General features: G+C 42.6%; 1 protein-coding gene across 3 annotated transcripts in view; it reads right to left on the reverse strand.

The window, feature by feature from the left end:
- The window catches only part of HEATR1 (HEAT repeat containing 1), a 50,838-nt gene that overhangs the window by 2,324 nt on the left and 27,680 nt on the right, over window positions 1-20,834 (reverse strand). For all 3 annotated transcript variants that reach the window (XM_070781769.1, XM_070781767.1, XM_070781768.1), the window contains exons 21-43: window positions 20,343-20,512; window positions 19,793-19,951; window positions 17,356-17,598; window positions 16,965-17,096; window positions 16,041-16,144; window positions 15,754-15,897; window positions 15,013-15,131; window positions 14,797-14,918; window positions 12,967-13,095; window positions 11,341-11,571; window positions 10,490-10,616; window positions 9,171-9,331; window positions 6,675-6,721; window positions 6,446-6,569; window positions 5,692-5,832; window positions 4,904-5,193; window positions 3,805-3,955; window positions 2,690-2,848; window positions 2,396-2,530; window positions 2,147-2,251; window positions 1,895-2,063; window positions 1,106-1,260; window positions 455-613 (exon numbers count right to left, since the gene is read on the reverse strand). In XM_070781769.1, the coding sequence (XP_070637870.1) occupies window positions 455-613; window positions 1,106-1,260; window positions 1,895-2,063; window positions 2,147-2,251; window positions 2,396-2,530; window positions 2,690-2,848; window positions 3,805-3,955; window positions 4,904-5,193; window positions 5,692-5,832; window positions 6,446-6,569; window positions 6,675-6,721; window positions 9,171-9,331; window positions 10,490-10,616; window positions 11,341-11,571; window positions 12,967-13,095; window positions 14,797-14,918; window positions 15,013-15,131; window positions 15,754-15,897; window positions 16,041-16,144; window positions 16,965-17,096; window positions 17,356-17,598; window positions 19,793-19,951; window positions 20,343-20,512 (3,476 nt within the window). The remainder of the gene's footprint in view (window positions 1-454; window positions 614-1,105; window positions 1,261-1,894; window positions 2,064-2,146; window positions 2,252-2,395; window positions 2,531-2,689; window positions 2,849-3,804; window positions 3,956-4,903; window positions 5,194-5,691; window positions 5,833-6,445; window positions 6,570-6,674; window positions 6,722-9,170; window positions 9,332-10,489; window positions 10,617-11,340; window positions 11,572-12,966; window positions 13,096-14,796; window positions 14,919-15,012; window positions 15,132-15,753; window positions 15,898-16,040; window positions 16,145-16,964; window positions 17,097-17,355; window positions 17,599-19,792; window positions 19,952-20,342; window positions 20,513-20,834) is intronic.

The raw sequence follows: 20,834 nt of genomic DNA on the forward strand, positions 1-20,834 counted from the left end.
GAAATGGTGATCCATCACTAGGACAGCTTGAAAACTTCAAACCTCCACACATCACTGCCCCATGCTGATGCACGTTATTCCACAAAGTCCTAGGCCAGAGATGTGTATACAACAGGATAATACACTGCTCTAACTCAAAGGAATAGTCTGTGGACAAACACAGCATGTGTCTGGGAGTACACTGACGTGTAAATGGTGCTTAAGAAAACACGAGGAACTGAAGTCTTTACAGTATTTAAAAGTATAAAGCATTTTAGTGGTCCTGTCTAACACACCATGGGCGTGGGAAGGACTGCTGTTTATAAATGGCCTGTAAGTGGAATTCAGATTTCTCAGGTTCAGTCTTCTGCCTGACACAGGCCAACCCCCGGCACTAAACACAGCAGTGCAGGTCCTGTGGCCGTGGCCACGGGTGCCAAGCGCACAGCATCCATGCTGCACCACTGCGCCTGACCTTGGGTGAGGAGTCCCTCGTCTTCAGCAGAATCTGGTAGTTGAGTGGTTTCCAGAGCGAGTCATCGGCCATGGCCACTGAGAACTGCGCAAGGCACGGTATCAGGTGCTTTGTCACCCGTTCCTGGAACTTCTCTTCGCCTCCAAGCCTGTTTTCCAGCTGTTGACAGTGAGACAAGGACTGAGCAGTGGGTCTCTTGCTGTTTGAAAAAAATACTCAACGTATATGGTATTTTACTATCCTTCCTAATAGCAGGCTCAAAAACCAGGTACTACTTATTCTATTACTCTCTAGAGCAAATCTACCACCTGTGAGGAACTCAAATGGAATCACAGCCTATGGCATCGCCCCTTTTCCTCTGCAGAAACTGAGAGAAGAGCAGCCAAACCCTTACACGCACTCAAGAAACTCAGTTTTTAAGAATTAAAAATTTAATAGACCTTAATCATGCCTTTTATTTGAAAAATTAAAAACTCAGTCAATGCCACTGTGAAGACAGTTACATTCATGAGAAACATGAAATCAATTTTGAAATTAAAATTTCATAAAAAGAAGAAAACCCAGCAAACTGTGGTTCTGGTCAACATAAACCCTGCAGGCACGTACCACTGACTGTCCCAACTTTTAACAGCAAATGGTTCCACTGGTTACCTGATCCACCAGGGGCACCATCAAGGCTTCTGCTCTCTCTTTACTTAGAAAATGCTGGGTGTCAAACAGGAAGATTTTGTATAAGCAGTTCAGAATAAACTGTAGTAGCAAGCAGCACTTTTCAGGATCGTTTTCAGAGTCAAAAAACGCTTCATCTGTAGATTGGGGAGAGTAAAAATGGAAACAAAACCAAAAAAAGCTGAGTTTCAAATCTCCAGTGTTTAAATTCAAATCACTATTATAAGAACTATAAGTAGAGGGGTATTTCTAAAATGATCTAGAAATCAATCAGGATGAAGGAAAATAGACGTCTCAGGGGACTGGCTCACTCTTTTAGAGTTGTTAACATTCTTGGTTGTTAAGATTGCTTAGTCTGGCAAATGGACTGCTTGTTATTAGTATTAAAGAATAAATCAATTTTAATGTTTTAGAGTTAATTCTAGAAGCAAAGAAATGAACCTTTATTCTTTCTCCCGAGTGAGTAAATTAATACTGTGTGTGTGAAAGTTGCTCAGTCATGTCTGATTCTTTGCGACCCCATGGACTGCCAGGCTCCTCTGTCCATGGAATTCTCTAGGCTGGATCTTCCCAACCCAGGGATTGAACCCAGATCCCCCACATCGCAGGCAGATTCTTTTACTGTCTGAGTCACCAGGGAAGCACCAATTAATAACATGCTAAAACAGTGTCTGACAACTGACTATCAAGTAAGAAATATATCTTCCTTACTATTCCTGGTGTAATGTACACAGAGCAAGCGTGCCAACTGACCTAGAGGCCGCTACCTACCTGTTTTGGAGATGTTCACCTGGTTCAAGGTGTCAGCAAAAGGCTTCACTAAGTGACCAGCAAACAGGGTAAAAAGCCCTTTCAATTTTTCAGCAATGCAATCTGCCAAGTGGTAAAATGTCAACAGCCTGTCCTTGGGAGCATCCTCAGTCTTAGCCCAATCAAATAGCTAAAAAGATAGAGTAATATTAGTTTCTTCTATGGATCTTGTGACTGATATGTGAGTAAGAGAAGTGGAGGAAGAAACCTCACCTTGAAGAACAGGGGTCTGAATGTGACCTCAGAAAGTTTGACCACCATGGCTACGAGACAGTCAATGATGTAATTTTCCGTTTTTCCGATTTCCTCCAGATCATTCTAAAAACAGAAGAGCTAATTTATTAGCCAGAGTACTGACATCTAGGTCTAACTCTGGCAGGTACAACAGGTTACACAGCTAGACTTTTCTCTGGCTCTGAGCTAGGTGGTAACTTCAGGACAGGCGGGTGGAAACATGCCTACCTCAGCGTGCTGGGTGCGGAAGTCCAGGGCCTCCAGGAAGAAAGTGGTGAGCTGGGGCTGGTGGGAGGCGAGCTCCTCCTTCCTCATCACCCCAATGTGCTCGCGCAAGACGCTCATAAACGGGCCCATGAGATTCTGAAAACACACAGGAGATGTGCCCGTTTTTAATACTCCTAGAGTTCATTAATACATCTGTAATGGCATTAAATAACCATATTCTTCTTTTAAGTGAAAATCTAAAATTTAAGTACCACATCTCCATCCTCCCAAGTCTAATACCCCGTACAGTCTAACCTTCCAGTTCTTCTCAATCTGCTTGTATGTCTTGTTGATGGCTGGCAGTAACACTCGGGGTGACAGCATGGTAGCCAGTGTCTTTTTAAGGGACGTGAGACGGACATTAGCCTGGGAGGCAGGACCCATTTCACTAGTGATTTTCTCCAAGTGAATCACCTGTAGGAAATAACCACCACCATTAAGGCCACCACAGGTCCTCACTGAGAGCATCTGTCTACACACGCACAGAAAGTCCTGGTGAGGATGGAGAAGCCAGTCCACGTGCCAGTGACTGGGAACGCTCAGTGCACTTAGCCTCACACAGAACTCCTCATGCACCAACCCCAAACGTAAGAATAAATAAAAATAAAGACTTATTTTTAATATTTAATGTAAATTAAAATGGAAGAAAACGGACAGATGACTCTTTCCAGGGAGGAGTCAGGGATGCAGGCAAATGGTGGGAGGCAGGACAGAGGGCAGGGCTCAGGACAGTGATCTTAAGAGGACAAGGATCCAGGGACCATGACGAAAGCTACGTTCTTTGCTAAAGAATCTAGAAAGCTGCTCAGATGCAGACGTCCCTTTCTTCATGACGTCTACTTTCAAGGTGTGGCTAGAAAGTATGTGAATCAATCAAGTCATCTGCGTCCAAGCAGCTAAGGCTCCTAACCTCATAAATGGCCAGTGATCAACACAACACAACAGATGGGGGCCATTCTCAGGCATTTTCATTTGGCTAGAAATGCCAATGGCCCACTGTCTGAATTGCAGCACAGGCATTCCACTCTGAAAGACACCGTAGGGTCAAGAAACCCTCATGTTAGGAACAAAGCAGTCATGCCCATTTCCACAAGAAGCTCTATCAGCCCAAGTCCAAAAAGCTCACAGGAAAAGAAAGCAGTAAAATACATCCTGCAAAATCAAAGAAAGAAAGAGTCTCCTGACAAAGCAACGCCCATACCAACCTCATGACTGAACTGGAGGGACAGCGAAAGTGAGAAAGGCACACATTTGGTAAGAAGCACATCTTGTCAGAATAAGAGTCTCCATGCCAAATGGAAAGCTTCAGGCACAAATAAAATGATCGAATCTCTAACTTTTCCCTTCCCCTACTGTGGTCACTGACTCACCTGCGACAGGACCCCTTCCAGGTAGGGGCTGATGAAGTGCGGCAGGGTCTCGACCACCTTCTGCAGGGCTGCCAGGGCGCTGAGCAGGTAGACTTCACCTGAGACCAGCTCGCGGGTGCTTCTCATGGTTGTCAGCAGTGGCGGCATCAGGCTGGAAAGAAAGGACACAAGTTTCAAAACTTAAAGCAGAAACGGAGAATGGAAGACAGAGCAGAAGTCACCATGAAAAAATCCAAACCGCCATGCGTGCCCCTTTCATTCTGACGTCCGAGCCCATGAAACAGCTATACATTTCATGTTCCCAAGAGCAAGAGCTCTCCCAGGGCCCACAGTACCAACTCAGTATCACTTTACTTAAAACATGACAATGTCTTTCAGCTGAACACTTGCTACGTGTCAGGTAAGCATGGAAGCAATTGTACTCCAATTAAAAAAAAAGACCAAAAAAAACCTGTTACTGGTCTACAAAGAGTAAGTAAGGAGACAGCAAGCTCTTAAACATTTATAGCAGTTGGGCAGAGTAATTTTATGTCTGTGACTCTAATAGTAATAAGAAATTTTGTGTGCCTGTGTTATTTCATTTTTCTAGTTATTTTTACTGTATTTTATGAAAATAGCAATCTATGCAATTAAAAAATTTTTTTAATCTCAAAAAAACAAAAAAAAAGCCATGCATGCACTGCCCCATCATTACCCCATGAGACAGGCACTGTCTCGGTTTGTAGGTGGCAAAGCCCTACAGGCTAAGTAACCCTGGCAAGGCTGCACAGCCAGCGAGACAGCCAGGAGTGGCCACTCCCAGCGTGGCCGGCACGGGCCAGTCGTGGCCTGACCATGGAAGGGCTCCTTCATGAGACGGTGCTGTCGCCACTGCTTCCCAGGACTGCTGGTCCAAGGGGAGCAGAAACGGGCCAACACACGCCATAAAGGTAAATGAGAATGCTGTGTTCTCCAGTTTGAAGAAAAGATCACTTCTCTAACAAATCGAATTTTATGAAACTTCTTCTAACGGGCAAAAAAAAAAGTCACTAAGGTTTTACTTCCCAGTTGGTAGCAGAAACCTTGTGCAGCGGTCCTGCCCCAGGTCCCCTCGGCGTACCTGGGGAGCTGAGGGATGGCCAGGGCTTCCAGGGTGGAGACCACCTCGGCCACGCATAGCAGGGCACTGCCCAGGACGTTCTTCTCCTCCTTTGCGCCCAGAGCAATCAACTTCACAGTGGTGTGCAGCACCGGGACGAAACGCTCTGGATTTTCTGCACCGAAATTCTTGCATAAGAGCTTTAAGGTATACAGAGCCGTCTGTCTGTTTATTGGTTGATCTTCTAACGTCTTTCTTTTATGCTTCACCATGGCCACGAGGACGGGGACCAGGTCGAGGAAATGGTAAATCTGAGGAAGACAGCCAGAATTCCCAAACAATTAAAGCTGCAAAGAAATGCTAGTCTTCTGTCCATTTTTACTGCTTGAGATTGCTTAAATGAAGATCAGACCACGAAGTCCTAAGCCATATGATTATACACAAGCAACCATCGCCCCACTTGTGTTACTTACGAATAAATGAATGCATGTGCTTGCAGTCAATTCTGTATTTATATAAAGCACTCTACCAGTTTGGAGTGAAAAAGGACTAGAATCATGCCAAAGTTAAGGCAACATGTGGTCAATATTAAGCAAGAATTCCATTTGGTTGCAATTCCACTCTAATAGCTCTTATAACACATACATAGTGCTCCAGAGTTCATATCACATTTAAACACACAGGCAGCACAGCATTATTGGATAATAACATACTTATTTGAACTGTACCATTAGAGAAACTACAAGGAGTTAACTGCAGCTCTGATGAAGCAAGGACTGGGTAATGGGTCTCTAGTAGTCTTCACTTACAATTTTCTTCTTCCAGGAGGTTTTCTGCTGTAGCTTGTTGTTCAAAAGATCCAAAGCTTTCCGGCGAACAGACGGCAGTGGGTTCTCTAGCAGTCCTCTGATCACGGGGATGAAGGTTTCTGTGGGCAGCAAGGCGTTGACCTAAACAGCAGGTTCACATTTAACAAAAGAGGAAAATATAAAACACAAAAGGGAAGATGAATCATTTAAGACAGACTTCCACTCGCTGCACACCTTCAAAGTATGAGGCGATTGCACACACCCATTCTTATCTAGTTCTTACACTCACGTTTCAGGGAGGCATGACTAACCACATTTATCAAACACACAACACCAAAAGAGGATGCTGTCATTAAGCTAACTGCTCAATGCGACATAGATAAGCAACTCAGCTCAATTTTAAACAGTGGTCCTGGCCAGTGATTTTACTGATGAACTACACACTCCACCTATTAGGTTATCATTTATTCCACTTGAATAAACTGGAACGTTATACAGTAGGATATGACTCAACATTTAAAGCTAATGCTTTAAATTTACTGAGATACACAATCTCATAATCAGTAGATAAGCAACTTTTTCAGGTAAAATGATCTCTAGGCATCAAATTCTTTTCCAAGAAAAATCTGAGCTGCATTCTATTAAGAGAAGGTATCGCTAACTTTATTCTTAAAGTAAAACTTTCTGATAAATAACTTGACAATGATATAGCACAGCAACAAAACACAGAAGATGGAGAGAAATAAATGCCCACCTTGTCCAGCATGTCGTAAGCTTTACTGAGGAGTGCTCGCCAGAACTTCCCAGTTAGCTTGTCTGCATTTCTCTCCATGGACTGTGCTACAGCATTGATGTAGCCAAGAACTGTTTCTAGCAACCTGGAACACAGGAGACTCGTGTGAGAGTTTTAACTTCTTCCAGCTTTCTGATTAAAAGTTTGAAATTCTTTCCGAATACAAATTAAAGAAAAAAAGGGAACATACCTCTGTTCCAGGCCTGTCAACACCTGAGGACCACCACTTTCAACTACCTGATTTTTAAAGAACAATATGGAAGTCAGTGATGAAAAATCACTTGAAGTGAAGTGAAACTTCAGAAATTCTTCCCCTCACTCCCCAGTGTTTTCTGATATTACAACTTAATCAGGTCCAAATCACCCCCATCATACTGTATTAACTCCACTTCCCTTATTTTGATTACACTTTATAGATATTATCTATAAAATACTACAAAGATTCAGAAAAATACAGCATATGATGTAACCCTTACCTATTAATTTTATGAAACGGCAATCTTTTGTGAGGCCTGTGTCTAACTTTAAGATGGTAATAAACATGAAGGTACAGCTGCAGTCCCTACTTCACTGCTCTCTAATCCCAATCTCCTCCACCCCGAGCCCCACAAACCTCAACCTGCAGTTAAATGTCATAAAACATACCAGGCAGCAACACGCTTTCCTTGATGACATTCGATTTTGGGGGGTCTCTCTACAGTGAGTCACGGTGCTCTAGCTCACTTACTTTAACTGCACACACTATTCCTCTTGATGTATCACAACTTACTCATTCACCTCTCTTTGTGGATGTTTAGTTTATGTCACCCCCCTCATCCTTTTTTCCTTTAGTAACAGTGCTAAAAAGAACCTTTGTCCTTGAGCACCTAGCCAAGTTTTTGTAGAGAAAGGGAACTGCTGGATCACAGGGGCCAACATCTTCGCCTGACGGGACACTGCTCAGCGCTTCCTGAAGCGGCAGTGCCGAGTCCCACTGCCCAACACTGCGCAGAACAATGACCGTGTCCCCACAGCCTTGCGGCTTCCTGTATTAACAACTTTAAAATTTCCGCCAGTTTGATAACATCACAGTGGCATCCCCTTTCACCTGCCTTTTCCTTCTTACTAAGGACGCTGTTTCATCTCACTGGCCATTTCAGATTCCTCTTCAGTGAATTCATATTTCTTGCCGATTGTTCTAATAGAAACAGATGCCTCTTGACTTATAAACAGCTTAGCCTGTGGTTTTCTTTTCATTTTGCTTATGGTGGCTTTTTACTGAAGTTTTTAAGAAATTCTTCTCCATCCTCTGGTTATGTTTTCTTTGATTTTCTTCTCAAAGTGCCAAGCACTCCTTTTCACACTGAAGTTTTTAATCTACCTTTTGTTTAATCTAACTTTATACGTGACGTGAGCCTTCCCCCATACTTGGCACAAATCATACCAGACCTAGGGCTCGCACACTCCTCTCCCCCGACTGTCACACGGTGCCGCCCGACATGGCAAGTGCTTTTTACATCACGTGGGTGTGGCCAGCTGATGTCCAGTCACACTGATCCACTCGCATCATCAGGCACCACCACCGGCCTAGACTCTGCTTGACACAAGCAGTGTCTACACTGGTCACTCTCAAGCAAGCTTGCTTAGCTAATTACTAGTTGAAGAAGTCTGCCAAGTCCTTTTCTGATTCTTACACTTTGTTCCTTTAGCTGAGTGTGAACAGTGACCCAGAACACCCTTGTTCCAAGCTCTGATGGGCACACGTTCAGGCCTCATGATGAAGTGTGGTATAAACCATGTCTTTATCAGGCCAAGGAGATCCACCTACCTCATGATGCTGATGATCATTGTCCTTAAGTCATGAGTAAGTACAGAATTCTCTAAGCTGTTTGTCTGAATACTTCAGTGATCACAGGTTTCCTGTCTCGATCATGCATTAAAAGGACAGAGATATTCAAATGCTCAGCCATTCTTGTGTTCCTGGTCATGACCCTGACTCTTCTTTCTGTTTCTTCATGTCTTCGTTTTGTTTCCATATGTACTTCTTTCTCTCTTGTTGTTTAAAGTTTAGCACACAAACAGAAAGATGTACAAATAGTGTGTGCAGAGCTCACTATATGTGGTAAAGAAACAGCGTATTATCGGCACCTCAGAATTCCTCCCCTACCTGACCCCGACTCCTGCCCTCTCCTCCTTCCAAAGACAGACACCGTTGTTACTTCTAAAACCACAAGTGTGTTTTGCCTGTTTTTGAACTTAATACGACAGGAACCACAGGATGCATTCTTTCTGCCTTCTTTCCTTCGATGTTATACTGATGAGTGTCAACAGTGCGTCAGTGAGGTTCACCCCGTCCGCTTTATCCACTCCACTGTTGATGGACATGTGGACTGATCCAGTCCGGGCAACTTCAATAATGCTACCATTAACATACTTTTCAATGTCTTTGGGTGCACACATTCATACTTCTGCAGGGATGCACCAATTGAGGACAGAACTGCTGAGCCACAGGGCTGATGCATATGCAGTCTTGGCAGGTCGTGCCCAACACATGTTCATGTTGAAGTGAACAGCACTATTTGCTTTCTCTTACAGGCATGCCTCATGTTTTCATGAGACACTTGCCAAACTATTTTTACTAGCCTAAACCACAATTTCTTCAGAACAAGCAAAATTATATCATAAATACATTTAAAGAACATCTCACCTTTCTGATAAAATTGTTGGAAGCCAGGAGCTGAGACATGAAGGACACAGACAGAAATTTAAAATGCCGCAGCTGCTTGCTGGTGTGCGCATCTATGTTAAAGACCTGTAGCATTTCTTCTTGTGGTTCGCTCTTGTTAGATACTGATTTGGGAATGGTTTCTGAAAAAGAACAATGAACAAGTGACCTCACTCACCTTCGACCTGATATTTTAGTGTATAGATACAGGTATTAATGAGCATGGTAAATGCAAACAAGTTTTAGAGAGAACTCTGTTATGCATAAAACACATGTATATTACTAAACATATCCATATAATATACATGAAAAGAAAGTGACAGTGTTAGTTGCTCAGTCATGTCTGACTCTTTGCCACCCCATGGACTGTAACCTGCCAGGTTCCTCTGCCCATGGAATTCTCCAGGCAGGAATACTGGAGTGGGTATTATAGCATTCCCTTCTCCAGGGGATCTTCCCAACCCAAGGATCAAACCTGGGTCTCCTGCATTGCAGCCAGATTCTTTACTGTCTGAGCCACCAGGGAAGCCCTATTATATACATATATAATTTGTTATATCTACTTTTTCCTCTTCTAAATTAGTGAAAGATATATTTTCAAATAAAATATCCAACAGCCCTGAGAATAGAGTATATAAGACAAAAGCAAACAAACAAAAAACAAGGTAACTGAGACAAACAAATCGAAGACAAAGATATTGCAAAAAGAGTCTAAACTGGCTCCATGCCCCATTTCTGAAGCTACAGAGGCATGTACTTTGATGGCCCACAATGGACTGAAGGAGGGTCATCCCTCCCCTTCAACATTTAAACCTAAAAGTTGAGGACGTTTGTCCTTAAACTCCGTAAAATTCCATACTCAAATGTATCGAATATAAAAGGGGTATGTGTCTACTGGTGGCCACTTACAAATCACTGTCCTAGAGGGTGAATCAAAATTCAGGCTTTGTTGTACTTAGCCTGTCACCACACATGGCTCGCATTTTAATGGAAAGCTAAGATACAGCTAATAAGGTCCTACTAACTTGCTGTCTTTTTACTATAATTCATCCCACTCAGAACACTCCACAGCCCACATACCAGCACAGAGACACAAAAACCAACGTTTGAGGAATGGCAGGTAGAAATCCTGCTTACTGTTTTCTACAAAGATTTGAGAAGGTGACAGACATATAAATTACTGACTTACTTTAAAAAACCCTTCTAAAGACATGCCATGGGTTCTGAGGATACAGTGCATAATCTTCTGCTTCTCTCAAGCTTCCAGATCAAACAATAATTAACATCTGACTAACACCTACCTTCTTTTTCCTCTGGCAGCTTCAGTAAGTACTCAAGGATAGTCATCAAGCTTTGGATCTGATGCTGGACACTAAACTCACAACAGACGGAAATCCAAAATTCAGTGTCTGCCTCTAAAATAGCATCCTGTGTAGAGGAAAGAAAGAAGTAATAAAACTGTACCTCTCAAATTTACATTACTTAACAAGTACAAATAAGGGAAACATTTTAAAAATACTTCTCAGCACACAAAGCCACTCCACAAAGACCATAAGAATGGTCATGTGTATGACTAGAAGAATCAGATAGTGAGTTCCTTACATAAGAAAGCCAATTTACAAGAATTAAGAGGTTTAAGTCCAGGATAAATTGCATTATGATTTCTGGTAGAACTGAATTACTTAACACAGGTTCTAGATCTATTCCTGGATCCCACTGTCTAAGAAGTCATTTAGAAACAGCCTTGGACCTGTAAGTCCCCCCTCATCTCTCTCAACAGGGCTCTTCAAAACAGTTACCTGCATCTCACTGGCCTCTCTAACACTGACTCTCCTCCCCTGCCCCCTGAAATGAGACACAGTTTAATTCCTGTACAGCCCTATGCTGTTGGGCTTAAAACAGACCCACCCAGCATGGCACCAATTGTTTCTTAAATTCCAGTCACCCTCAGGAGAAGTCCTGTTACTCCCAAGGATATTCAGTGCCTCAGGCTCTGGAAGTAGGTCCAAAGAATATTAAAAAATGCCTTTAAAAGCACTTCTGAGCTCATGCGCATTAAGCATCACCAGCCACAAGTTTAAAGTGAAAAGTAATGCAAAATCTATGTGAAACACCTCCCGTTTTCTCTTCTCACCCCGCTCTGTGCTCTGACCTTTTCTCCATAGGCGGCCGCCAGCACAGTTTTGGTGACGTACTGTTCAAAGAGCAGGACCAGGAGAACCCAGAGGAACCTCTCTGCGCCCAGCGTGTCAACAAGCTGGACGAGGACGGGCAGGCGCCTGTGCTCGGGCACGTGGGGCAGCGCATCCACAAACACGTTAATGATCTTGACCACGATGTCCTCCACGTTCCTTGTGACTTCGGCGGAGTCGCCACCATCAGACTGCAGGGCAGCAAGCAGGGGACAGCAAGGAGAAGCCAACTCGCCATGAGACAAGCTTTAAGTAGACTCGAAAAGGCCTTCTGATGTGCCCCCAAGACAGTTATCAAAGGGATTCTAACAACCAAGGAGTACAGACTACGTTCCCATGAGGGGACCACAGAGTGCAGGACGTGAGCCCCGCCCGGAAGGAGGCGCTCATCTCCGCCAGGCACCACGCTCCCGTGAAAAGACTGCAGAGGCCAACGACGGGCCCTGAGAGCGAGGCTGCTCTGGGGGCGTCCAGAAAAACCGAACAGGATTTGAGCTATGCCTGCAGAAGGACGGTATCGTCTAACAAGCGCAGCAGTACAAAGCCAACAGCCCCCTGCTGCTTTCAGAATACAATTCTGACCATCTGGTACGGGTGCATGAAAGACCACTGCTGAATCAATGAAAGAATGAAGAAAGAGACACGGCCAGCTAACCCAGCGCCCCGACTTCCACCTGACTTTGCTTTCCACGTCCCTCACACACACTGTGCACAACCCCAGGCCGGGACCGCCAGCTGTTTCAGAGGACAAATCCTACCCTCTTCATACCAGTTTGAAGTGCATTTCTTATGAAAGTCTGTGGTCATTCTGGCCCATATGGGCCTTCCCCTACAATGAACTCTTCAGTGTTTCTCTATCCCACTGGCATACATCACATGAATGCATAATGTTATTTTCCTTTTTATATATGTGTCCCACACTGGCTAATTTGCTGGACACAAAGAATACCAACCTTACAGCAAGATTAAAAGGAGAAGGTGCTCGGTATGGTCACAGAGAAAATGGTCAATAACATGAGAAAAGAAAGTAACAGCAGTGGAGGTAAAGAGAAAACCCAAGTGGATAACCATGCCCGTTCATCTTCAAGGCTCTTTTTTAGTTTCAAAGTCTTCACTTCTTCCTGAGACTAGGCTGTTAGAGACCAGGTCTCAGTCATCTCTTTGTGTACTAAGTTTCAGAGAACACTTGGTAAACGTCAGTTAAATTGTATGTTAACACATTTGCCACCATATCTTTAAAACTTCCTATCTGCACAGACCTACTTAAGGGTCTCATCAAACTGACGCAATGTCCTGAGATATAACCTGACTATAAATTCACTTTGTCAGAAGAATGTTAAGGTACTTGTTTAGTTTATACCCTTGCAGTACAGCACAATCAGCTAGGGATGTTTATAGATATTTCTGGAAAAGATGTTATTTCCAAGACTACTCCCTAGCTTCATCACTCTAAAATTTAATGGGCACTGATACCTGAGCATTCTGGAGAGGCTTTTAATGTCATTTATTAACTACTACTTGAATCTCACACCATGTAAAATCTTAAAAATTATAAAATATAACCCCAATGACAGTAGAAAACTCACCTGAATAAGTGCTGGAATAACCATTTTCACTGTCTTGTTGATGACCTGAAAACTGTAAGTATCATCTAGACGCATCACATTGGCTCCCATAAATGTAAAAATAGACATGATATTGTGTAGAACTTTATCCTGAAAGCAAACACATTTTTCAACATTTTCCATCTTAAGCAGATCAAATATCAATGATTCATTACAACTCAGCAATAAAAAAATATAACCCAGCTTAAAAACAGGCAAATGATGCACAAAGACATTTCTCCACAAATAAACAGTTGATAAGCACATGAAAAGATGATCAACATCAGTTATGAGGGAAATGCAAAATCCAAATCAGAAAGCACCGATTCGGACAAGTATAATAAAAAAGATAGACAGTAATAACTGTGAGGGAGTGGGCAAATTAGAACCCCTAGACACTTCGTGGTGGGCACAAAATGACCTCACTTTGAAAATGGCCTGACAGTTTCTCATGAAGTTAAGACCCAGCAATTCTACTCCTACTGAAAACACTGACACGTTCACACAAAGCCTCCTGTATGAATGTTCACAGCAGCATGATGAACAGCCAAAAAGTGGAAACAACAAATATGTCAATTAACGAACAGATAAAAAGTGGAAACAACTTAAATGTCCATCAATTACTGAACAGATAAATGAAACAATGTACATACAAGCGTTTACTGTTGTTGCTGTTGTTTAGTCTCTAAGTCTGACTCTTTATGGCCCCCTGGACTTAGCCCACCAGGCTCCTCCGTCCATGGGATTCTCCAGGCAAGAATACTGGAGTGGGTGGCCATGCCCTCCTCCAGAGGATCTTCCCACCCAGGGACTGAACCAAGTCTCCTGCATTGCTGGCGGATTCTTTACCATTGAGCTACCAGGAAAAGTCCTACAACGGTTAACTACTCAGCCATAAAAGGAGTATTGATTCAAGCTTCCAAATGGATTAGCCTTGAAAACATGCAAAGTGCAGAAAGTCAGACACAAATAAGGCCACGTATTATACGATTCCATTCACAGGAAATGTCCAGAACAGAAGAGTAGATAGGCGGCTGCCAGAGGAGGTGGTGTGGTGGTAAAGGGAACAGGGACTGAACGCTAATGCATACGGGGCTTCTCTCTGAGGCTGATGACAGTGTTCTGGAAATACATATGGTGACAGCTGTACAACCGTGAGTACATAAAACCACTAAACCGTACACTTCTAATAGGCAGATTTTGTAACAATATGAACTATATTTCAATAAAAACAAAAGAAAAATATCAATGATTCTTGTTTCTGGATTGTCAACCCCTTTGAGGGCTACTGACCCTGTACCAAGGGAAAAAAAAATCCCACACACATTAAATCTTACACACCATTTTAGTAGATTAAGAGACCCACAGAAGCTCATGAAGAATCAAAAATCATCAGTTAGGAACATATCCCTTAGATGAAAATAATTTCCATCTCTTTAAAAATCTTTAAATGATGGATTTCCATAAGGAGCACAATTTCTTTAACTGAGGCAGTTTATAATCAAATTACTTTTAAGTCCACTTACTGGAGTTACCTTGCACCAAGTGCCATGCTAAGTGCTAACCATAAATTATCCAGTCCCACTCTCACGATTCTATGAAGGTTACTGTATTTTCCACTTTACAAAAGGTGGAGCCAAAGCTTAGAGAGATCAACCAGCTCACTGCCTCAACTAGAGAGGCAGGCCTGGGAGGCCCACCTGCACTGTAAGGTCCAGAACCCCACAGAATCCCAACCATGTGCGCCTATATATGTCCACGGAAGAAAACATCCAAAATACCTGCATAAGCCTTAAGATCGTTAACACTTACAGGAAATATTCCAGCAACAGTACCCAAGAGCAGAAGGGCATGGTGATGGGTCTGAGGCATCTCAGAAACACGGATGCACTGGACTATCAATTCCACGTTGAATTTCTCCTCATCCAGAACGTCTATAGGGCAAGAAATAAAATATCTGCAAGTGGTAAGTACATTCACACTCAGAGCAGATGATCCTTCCCCACTTGCTTCCAACAATGTACGTACCTTTGGGTATTCTGCCACCTTCTGGAGACAGTTTTTGGCAGATGTTAAGCAGACAACTAAGAATTAACTGTTTGGTGTATTCCATGCTTCCCTGCTCGGGTGGCAAAGGCTCTAAACACCTTCAGGAATCCCAGAAGAGAAACGATGGGAAACGAAAGGGTTGTACAGTTTCAGTTCTGCAGTAATGACCAATGCCCAGAGCATATATTAAATGACGAAGAACTAAAATATTAACATTGTGTCTGTAAACACAGTGTGAGATTTCTAATGCTGATTCTTCTATTGCAGGCAGGCGCTGACATCACATTATCTCTCTTTTCTACCGAACTTTCCATCAACCCATTTTGAACCTTCTTAGAGGACAACCTTGAGAATTATTTTTCTTCAGACGAGAGCACATATCCACCATGCAAGGCACACACTATGGCTATCTAATGATGCAGGGCTAAAAGAACCAGGTGTCACACTACATCCTTAAACAGAGGTAATGATGCCCCAGGGACACGGTATTGACCACGAAGCAGGAAAGCAGGCTGCAAGGTGAGTGCTCATTTACCACACATACAGGATGAAGGTTAGTTTCAGGCCTTGGCAAACAGGTTCCTGTAACCATTCTTTAAATCTTCCAACTATAGTATTCAACTTGCATTGTTTTACAGACTAGCTGAGCAAGAAGAGAGTGTGAAAACAGGCAAGAATTAGAATCTTATTCTCTCACAGATCAAAGGCAAGTGTTATTACCTTGACAGCAGGTTAAAAAGAGTCGGTATCAGTATCTGAGGATTTTTGAGTTTCTTTTTGTGCTGCAATAATTCCAGGATGAGGGTTACTCTTTGCCAGTAAGAACCTCCAACTTCCTGGACAGATTCTTGATCTTGTGATTTTCTGGGAATCGGACGAGACAAAAAGAAAAGCAAATACTGTCAATGTTAAGTAAAGACTATTGTAACCAATTATGCCACATTGATGGGCATCAAAAAAGTCACGATGGTTCCAAACATTCACGGCCTGGGGACAGCCACGCTTACTTGTGCTGCATCTTCTGCCTCCTCGTCTGCTGAATTGTGCCTAAGGACTTGGCTTTATCTGGTGGCTCCAGTTCTATTCTGACTTGTTCAGCATTAACAGAAATCTAGAATATTAAGGAGGAATGCGTGATGATAGGATTCCACGGATACCATTAGAGCAGTTTACGCAGATTTAGAGAGATACAATGCAAACGTCTCTGTCCCATTTTATGTCTCCCTATGACCCTAGAGCCCAGTCCAATACCCAAAGGGAAACTTCACTGACAATCCCTTATATATTCCTGGGGAATATTCCATATACCAACAACTCTATAAAGCTTAGACACACACAGGAGCACATTATCACACTGCTCTGTACCTTAATTTGTTCCACTTAGAACAAATTTTCTTAGAAATCTAAGAAAATATGTTATAATTCTGAGAACTGCAGAATCTGGACACTAGGACTTCACCACGCTATTATGTATTTTTGTGAAAGAAAGTTTCCCTAAAAAGCACAACAAAGCAACACACAGGGTAATTAGGTAGTTATTCAGATCCACAGCTAGGTTCCAACATACATAGAAACCAATGAGCAGATTCTCAATTCCATTCTATGTGTCATTAAACAACTTAAATTAAGTAGAATAATAATCCGTGACCCTGCTGAACATCAAGTCACTACACCTTCCTGTTCTTGCCTAGGAGGTGAGTAACACCTAAACTAACACACACCCTACCATTCAAAACTAAATATTTCATACCATAAAAGTAATAGTGAGGACTTACAACTTTTGATTTTGCATTTCTCTATGACCTACTTTTCTATGATTCTGGCTAATGGGAATATCTGACTTCCTAAAGGAATTACAAAAGGGAGAAGGCTTAAACATGGCATTACTTGGAAGAGAGTAAATATTAATAAATGACAAGTTTGCAACTTACCCCTTTGAAAACACTGCTAACAGTCTGAGAACAATGTGAGTTCTTACAGTTCACCAATAAATCAAACAACACGCACAAAAGCTTCTGCTGAACCTTTTCATCTGTTATAGCTGCGAAAAATGGCTTCGTAATCTAGAGGCAGAAGAAAGGCAACTGAGATCTATGAACAAACCTGAATTCTAAAAATGACGTTTCCATCATTGTCTTACAATGTGAAATTGGTCCCCATTTTGTCAGTTTAATGACTCATGTACATTATCCAGTTTTGCAAAAATGGGTCAAATGTATCATATTCCTTTGAAACACATTCAGATCATTTTATCTTCTCGAAGTAAACATTACAAATTTTCAAAAGCTTAACATGCTTTAATCTCTGAAAGAAATCACTGACCTTTTCGAGAGCTGTAATCTGAATGGCTGGCATTCCCATGCAAAGTTCCTTTGTTGTGTGCAGAGCTTTTATAAATATATCTAGACTCTTCGGGTCCTTATGTAAAAGAGAAGCTGAATATTCATTATATTTTCCCAGAATGAGATGCAGGGCAATGGCCTCATCTTTCAGGACAGCTGCGGGCTCCTTCTGGCTCTTTTCTAAAAGTTGTTCAATCATTGACAACAGCTGAGAAAGCACCAGCTAAAGTTTGGAAAGTTTATTAGTAGACAGTTATTTATACTGATGCAAGTTTTTCCTTGCTGTACAAAAACATCCAAAGAGATGTTGTAAGACTAGAAGCTTAACACAGAAGGAAAAAACCAACAGTAATGACCTCCTAGGCATAAGGACAGCTATTAATCCAACTAAGGCACCCAGGTGCCTCATGACAGTTCAGTCTGTAATAATCAAAAGCTCCGAATCTTTCAGCAGTAATACTCTGTGGGCATTCTAAGACTTTCTAAAAACAGGAAATACAAACTGAAGTTTTAGACTACAAAAATAAAATTAAGCTTTTCCACACAATATTTCCAACTTGGTATAATTAATATTAATTCAAATTATATATGTGAAGTCTTCAATAACTAAAGCAGCAGCCAGCAAATTATGGCTTGCAGGACACGTTCAGAGGACCATCTGTTTCTGTAAATTTTGTTGAAAATCACAAGCATGCTCTTCTGTTTACATACTGTCTGAGGCTGCTTTGGCAATATGATGGCAGAGCAGAGCATCTGCAACAGAGTCTGTACAGCCACAGGGCGTAAAATAGTTGTTATTTGGTCCTTTACAGCAAGGATCCCCAACCCCAGGGTTGTGGACCAGGGCTGGGCTGTGGCCCATTAGAAACTGGGCCACACGGTAGGAGGTAAGCAGCAGATGAGTGAGTGAAGCTTCATCTGTATTTACAGCTGCTCCCCATCACTTGCTTTACCGCCTGAATTTCTCCTACAGTCAGATCAGCGGTGGCATTAGATTCTCACAGGAGCATGAACCCTAACCTTAAAGTCAAGGCGGACTATCCCAAAATGGCCACAAAACAGAAAGAGAGTGCACAATAAAAGTAATGCACTTGAATTATCCCGAAAGCATCCCGCCACCCTTCTGTGGAAAAACTGTCTTCCACAAAACCAGTTCCTGGTGCCAAGAAGCTTGGGGACACTGCTTCATAGAACAAGACTGTCAACTCCTAGTTTACACTGTATCAGGAACGACACAGAGCGGACACAGGCCATCTATTTTCTTGGCCTGGACAATGTAATGAAATGTCTTTTACTCCATTTTATCCCAATTTTGGGCTTCACTAGTGGCTTGCTGCTGCTGCTAAGTCGCTTCAGTCATGTGCGACTCTGTGCGACCCCATAGACGGCAGCCCACCAGACTCCCCCGTCCCTGGGATTCTCCAGGCAAGAACACTGGAGTGGGTTGCCATTTCCTTCTCCAATGCAGGAAAGTGAAGTCGCTCAGTCGTGTCCGACTCTTTGCGACCCCATGGACTGCAGCCCACCAGGCTCCTCCGTCCATGGCATTTTCCAGGCAAGAGTACTGGAGTGGGGTGCCATTGCCTTCTCCATCACTAGTGGGTCAGTGGTAAAGAATTCAACTGTCAATGCAGGAGACTCCGGTTTGATCCCTGGGTTGGAAAGATCCCCTGGAGAACGAAATGGCAACCCACTCCAGTATTCTTACCTGGGAAATCCATGGACAGAGGAGCCTGGCAGGCTACAGTCCACAGGGTCACAAGAGTCAGACTTGACCTAGCGACTAAATAACAACACTACCCCTCTCTTACTTCTCCAACTTGCAGTCAATTCCAAAGACTGGTAAGGTCCAGAGGAATTTTTGGAACACAAGGATAAGGAGCAGTTTTCTCTGGCTTACAAGCACAAACCATCACACAAATGGTTCATAAACCTCTTTCTTTCGTAACACGGGCTTCCCTGGAACCATAAAGCTCTGTTTCTCCCCCCGACCTCTCTAGAAATGTACAGCCATGTGTATTTTAAAAAAGAGTAAACAATTTTGAAATATACATAGACTTTTATGTTCAAATATTATTATTTTGTGGAGATTTTCACCTGAGAATAAACACAAACTGTTTTTCATCAATGCATTGTCATCAGTTCTCCCTGTGATTTTAAAATTCATTTAACATCAAGTCAATGATGAGGCAGGGATAACACACAATTTTAAAATGGACAGAAATGCACTGCTGCTTGTTTTTTGTACCCTGTATCTTTTCCCTCCACCTCAGCTCTTCTTTCACATTAATATGAAAGTATTCACGCCTGAGTGTGTATATATATAACTCTCACGCAGTCTTGTACACACATGACTAATTAAAATAATCTTCACTAACATCACCTGCAATGGATACAGCCCACTAAGTTACACATACCTCATTGTTGATGTCCTGAAGTACTTTCATCAAGTCTTTTGTAACGTAAGATGGGCAACTATATACACAATGAAGGAGGTTTTTCAAAGTTTCAGATAACTTCTGATGAGATTTCAGCTTCTTTTCACTCTGCAGTTCCTCAAATAAAGTTGCCAAGTCCTAGGATACAAAAAAGAAAAGTGGCTTAAAGAAAAAGCGGCAGGGGCTCCGTGTGCTACTCAGGGAAGATGCTTTCCCAAATGATGCAACACAGCTCACGATTTTTCATTTCCCCTTGAAATCTGAATAGGAAATGGTATCACTACCCGTCTGGTAGCTTACTACCAACACTGGTCTTTTAGCCAGTGACAAGACAGCAGAAATGCAACATGATACTGCTATCTTTTTAAGATTAGGGGATAAAGATGTGCAGATACTGACATATCAATTTCTAAATTCAATGACTTAGCCAATCAAACGCCCTGCAAAGCAGAACGTCAACGAAGGGGAGAATGGCTCATGTGTCCACAACGGTCTGCACACACTCCATCTTCTCTGCCACTGAGTTTACCTGAACAACGTAGGTGGCATCTGAGGTGATCTCCTCTGCTTTAGGAACCACGTGATCTATGACCAGATGAAACTGGGACACCACCCCACTGAGGACCTGGAGACAGTGAATGGCAGCCCTGCGCACTTCTTTTATGGGGCTACCCAGATTAATGAGTAGAGAGATCACCACTAAAACCAAAGGGAAAAACATTTAAGTAACAATGAAAACACTGAAACAGCATAAAATTGCAACTTTCCTCCCAGCACAAACCCCCTCTCTGAAGTCACTGTTTAATCCTTTCACTACCCTAGAGAAATGCTAGATGTATAGTGGTGTGCTTGTCTGAAAATACATGAGACCAGAGCACACACGTCCTGCTCTGCACAGCCGCTCTCACATCTCAGTTACACTGGGAGTGTTTCCCATACCACTACTGATACATACATATCTAAAGTAAAAGCCTTTTAAAATTGTACACAAATGCCAGATCGTGTGGTCCATATCTTTAAA

This window comes from Bos indicus, chromosome 28 (assembly GCF_029378745.1).
Source record: "Bos indicus isolate NIAB-ARS_2022 breed Sahiwal x Tharparkar chromosome 28, NIAB-ARS_B.indTharparkar_mat_pri_1.0, whole genome shotgun sequence".
Classification (NCBI taxonomy): domain Eukaryota; kingdom Metazoa; phylum Chordata; class Mammalia; order Artiodactyla; family Bovidae; genus Bos; species Bos indicus.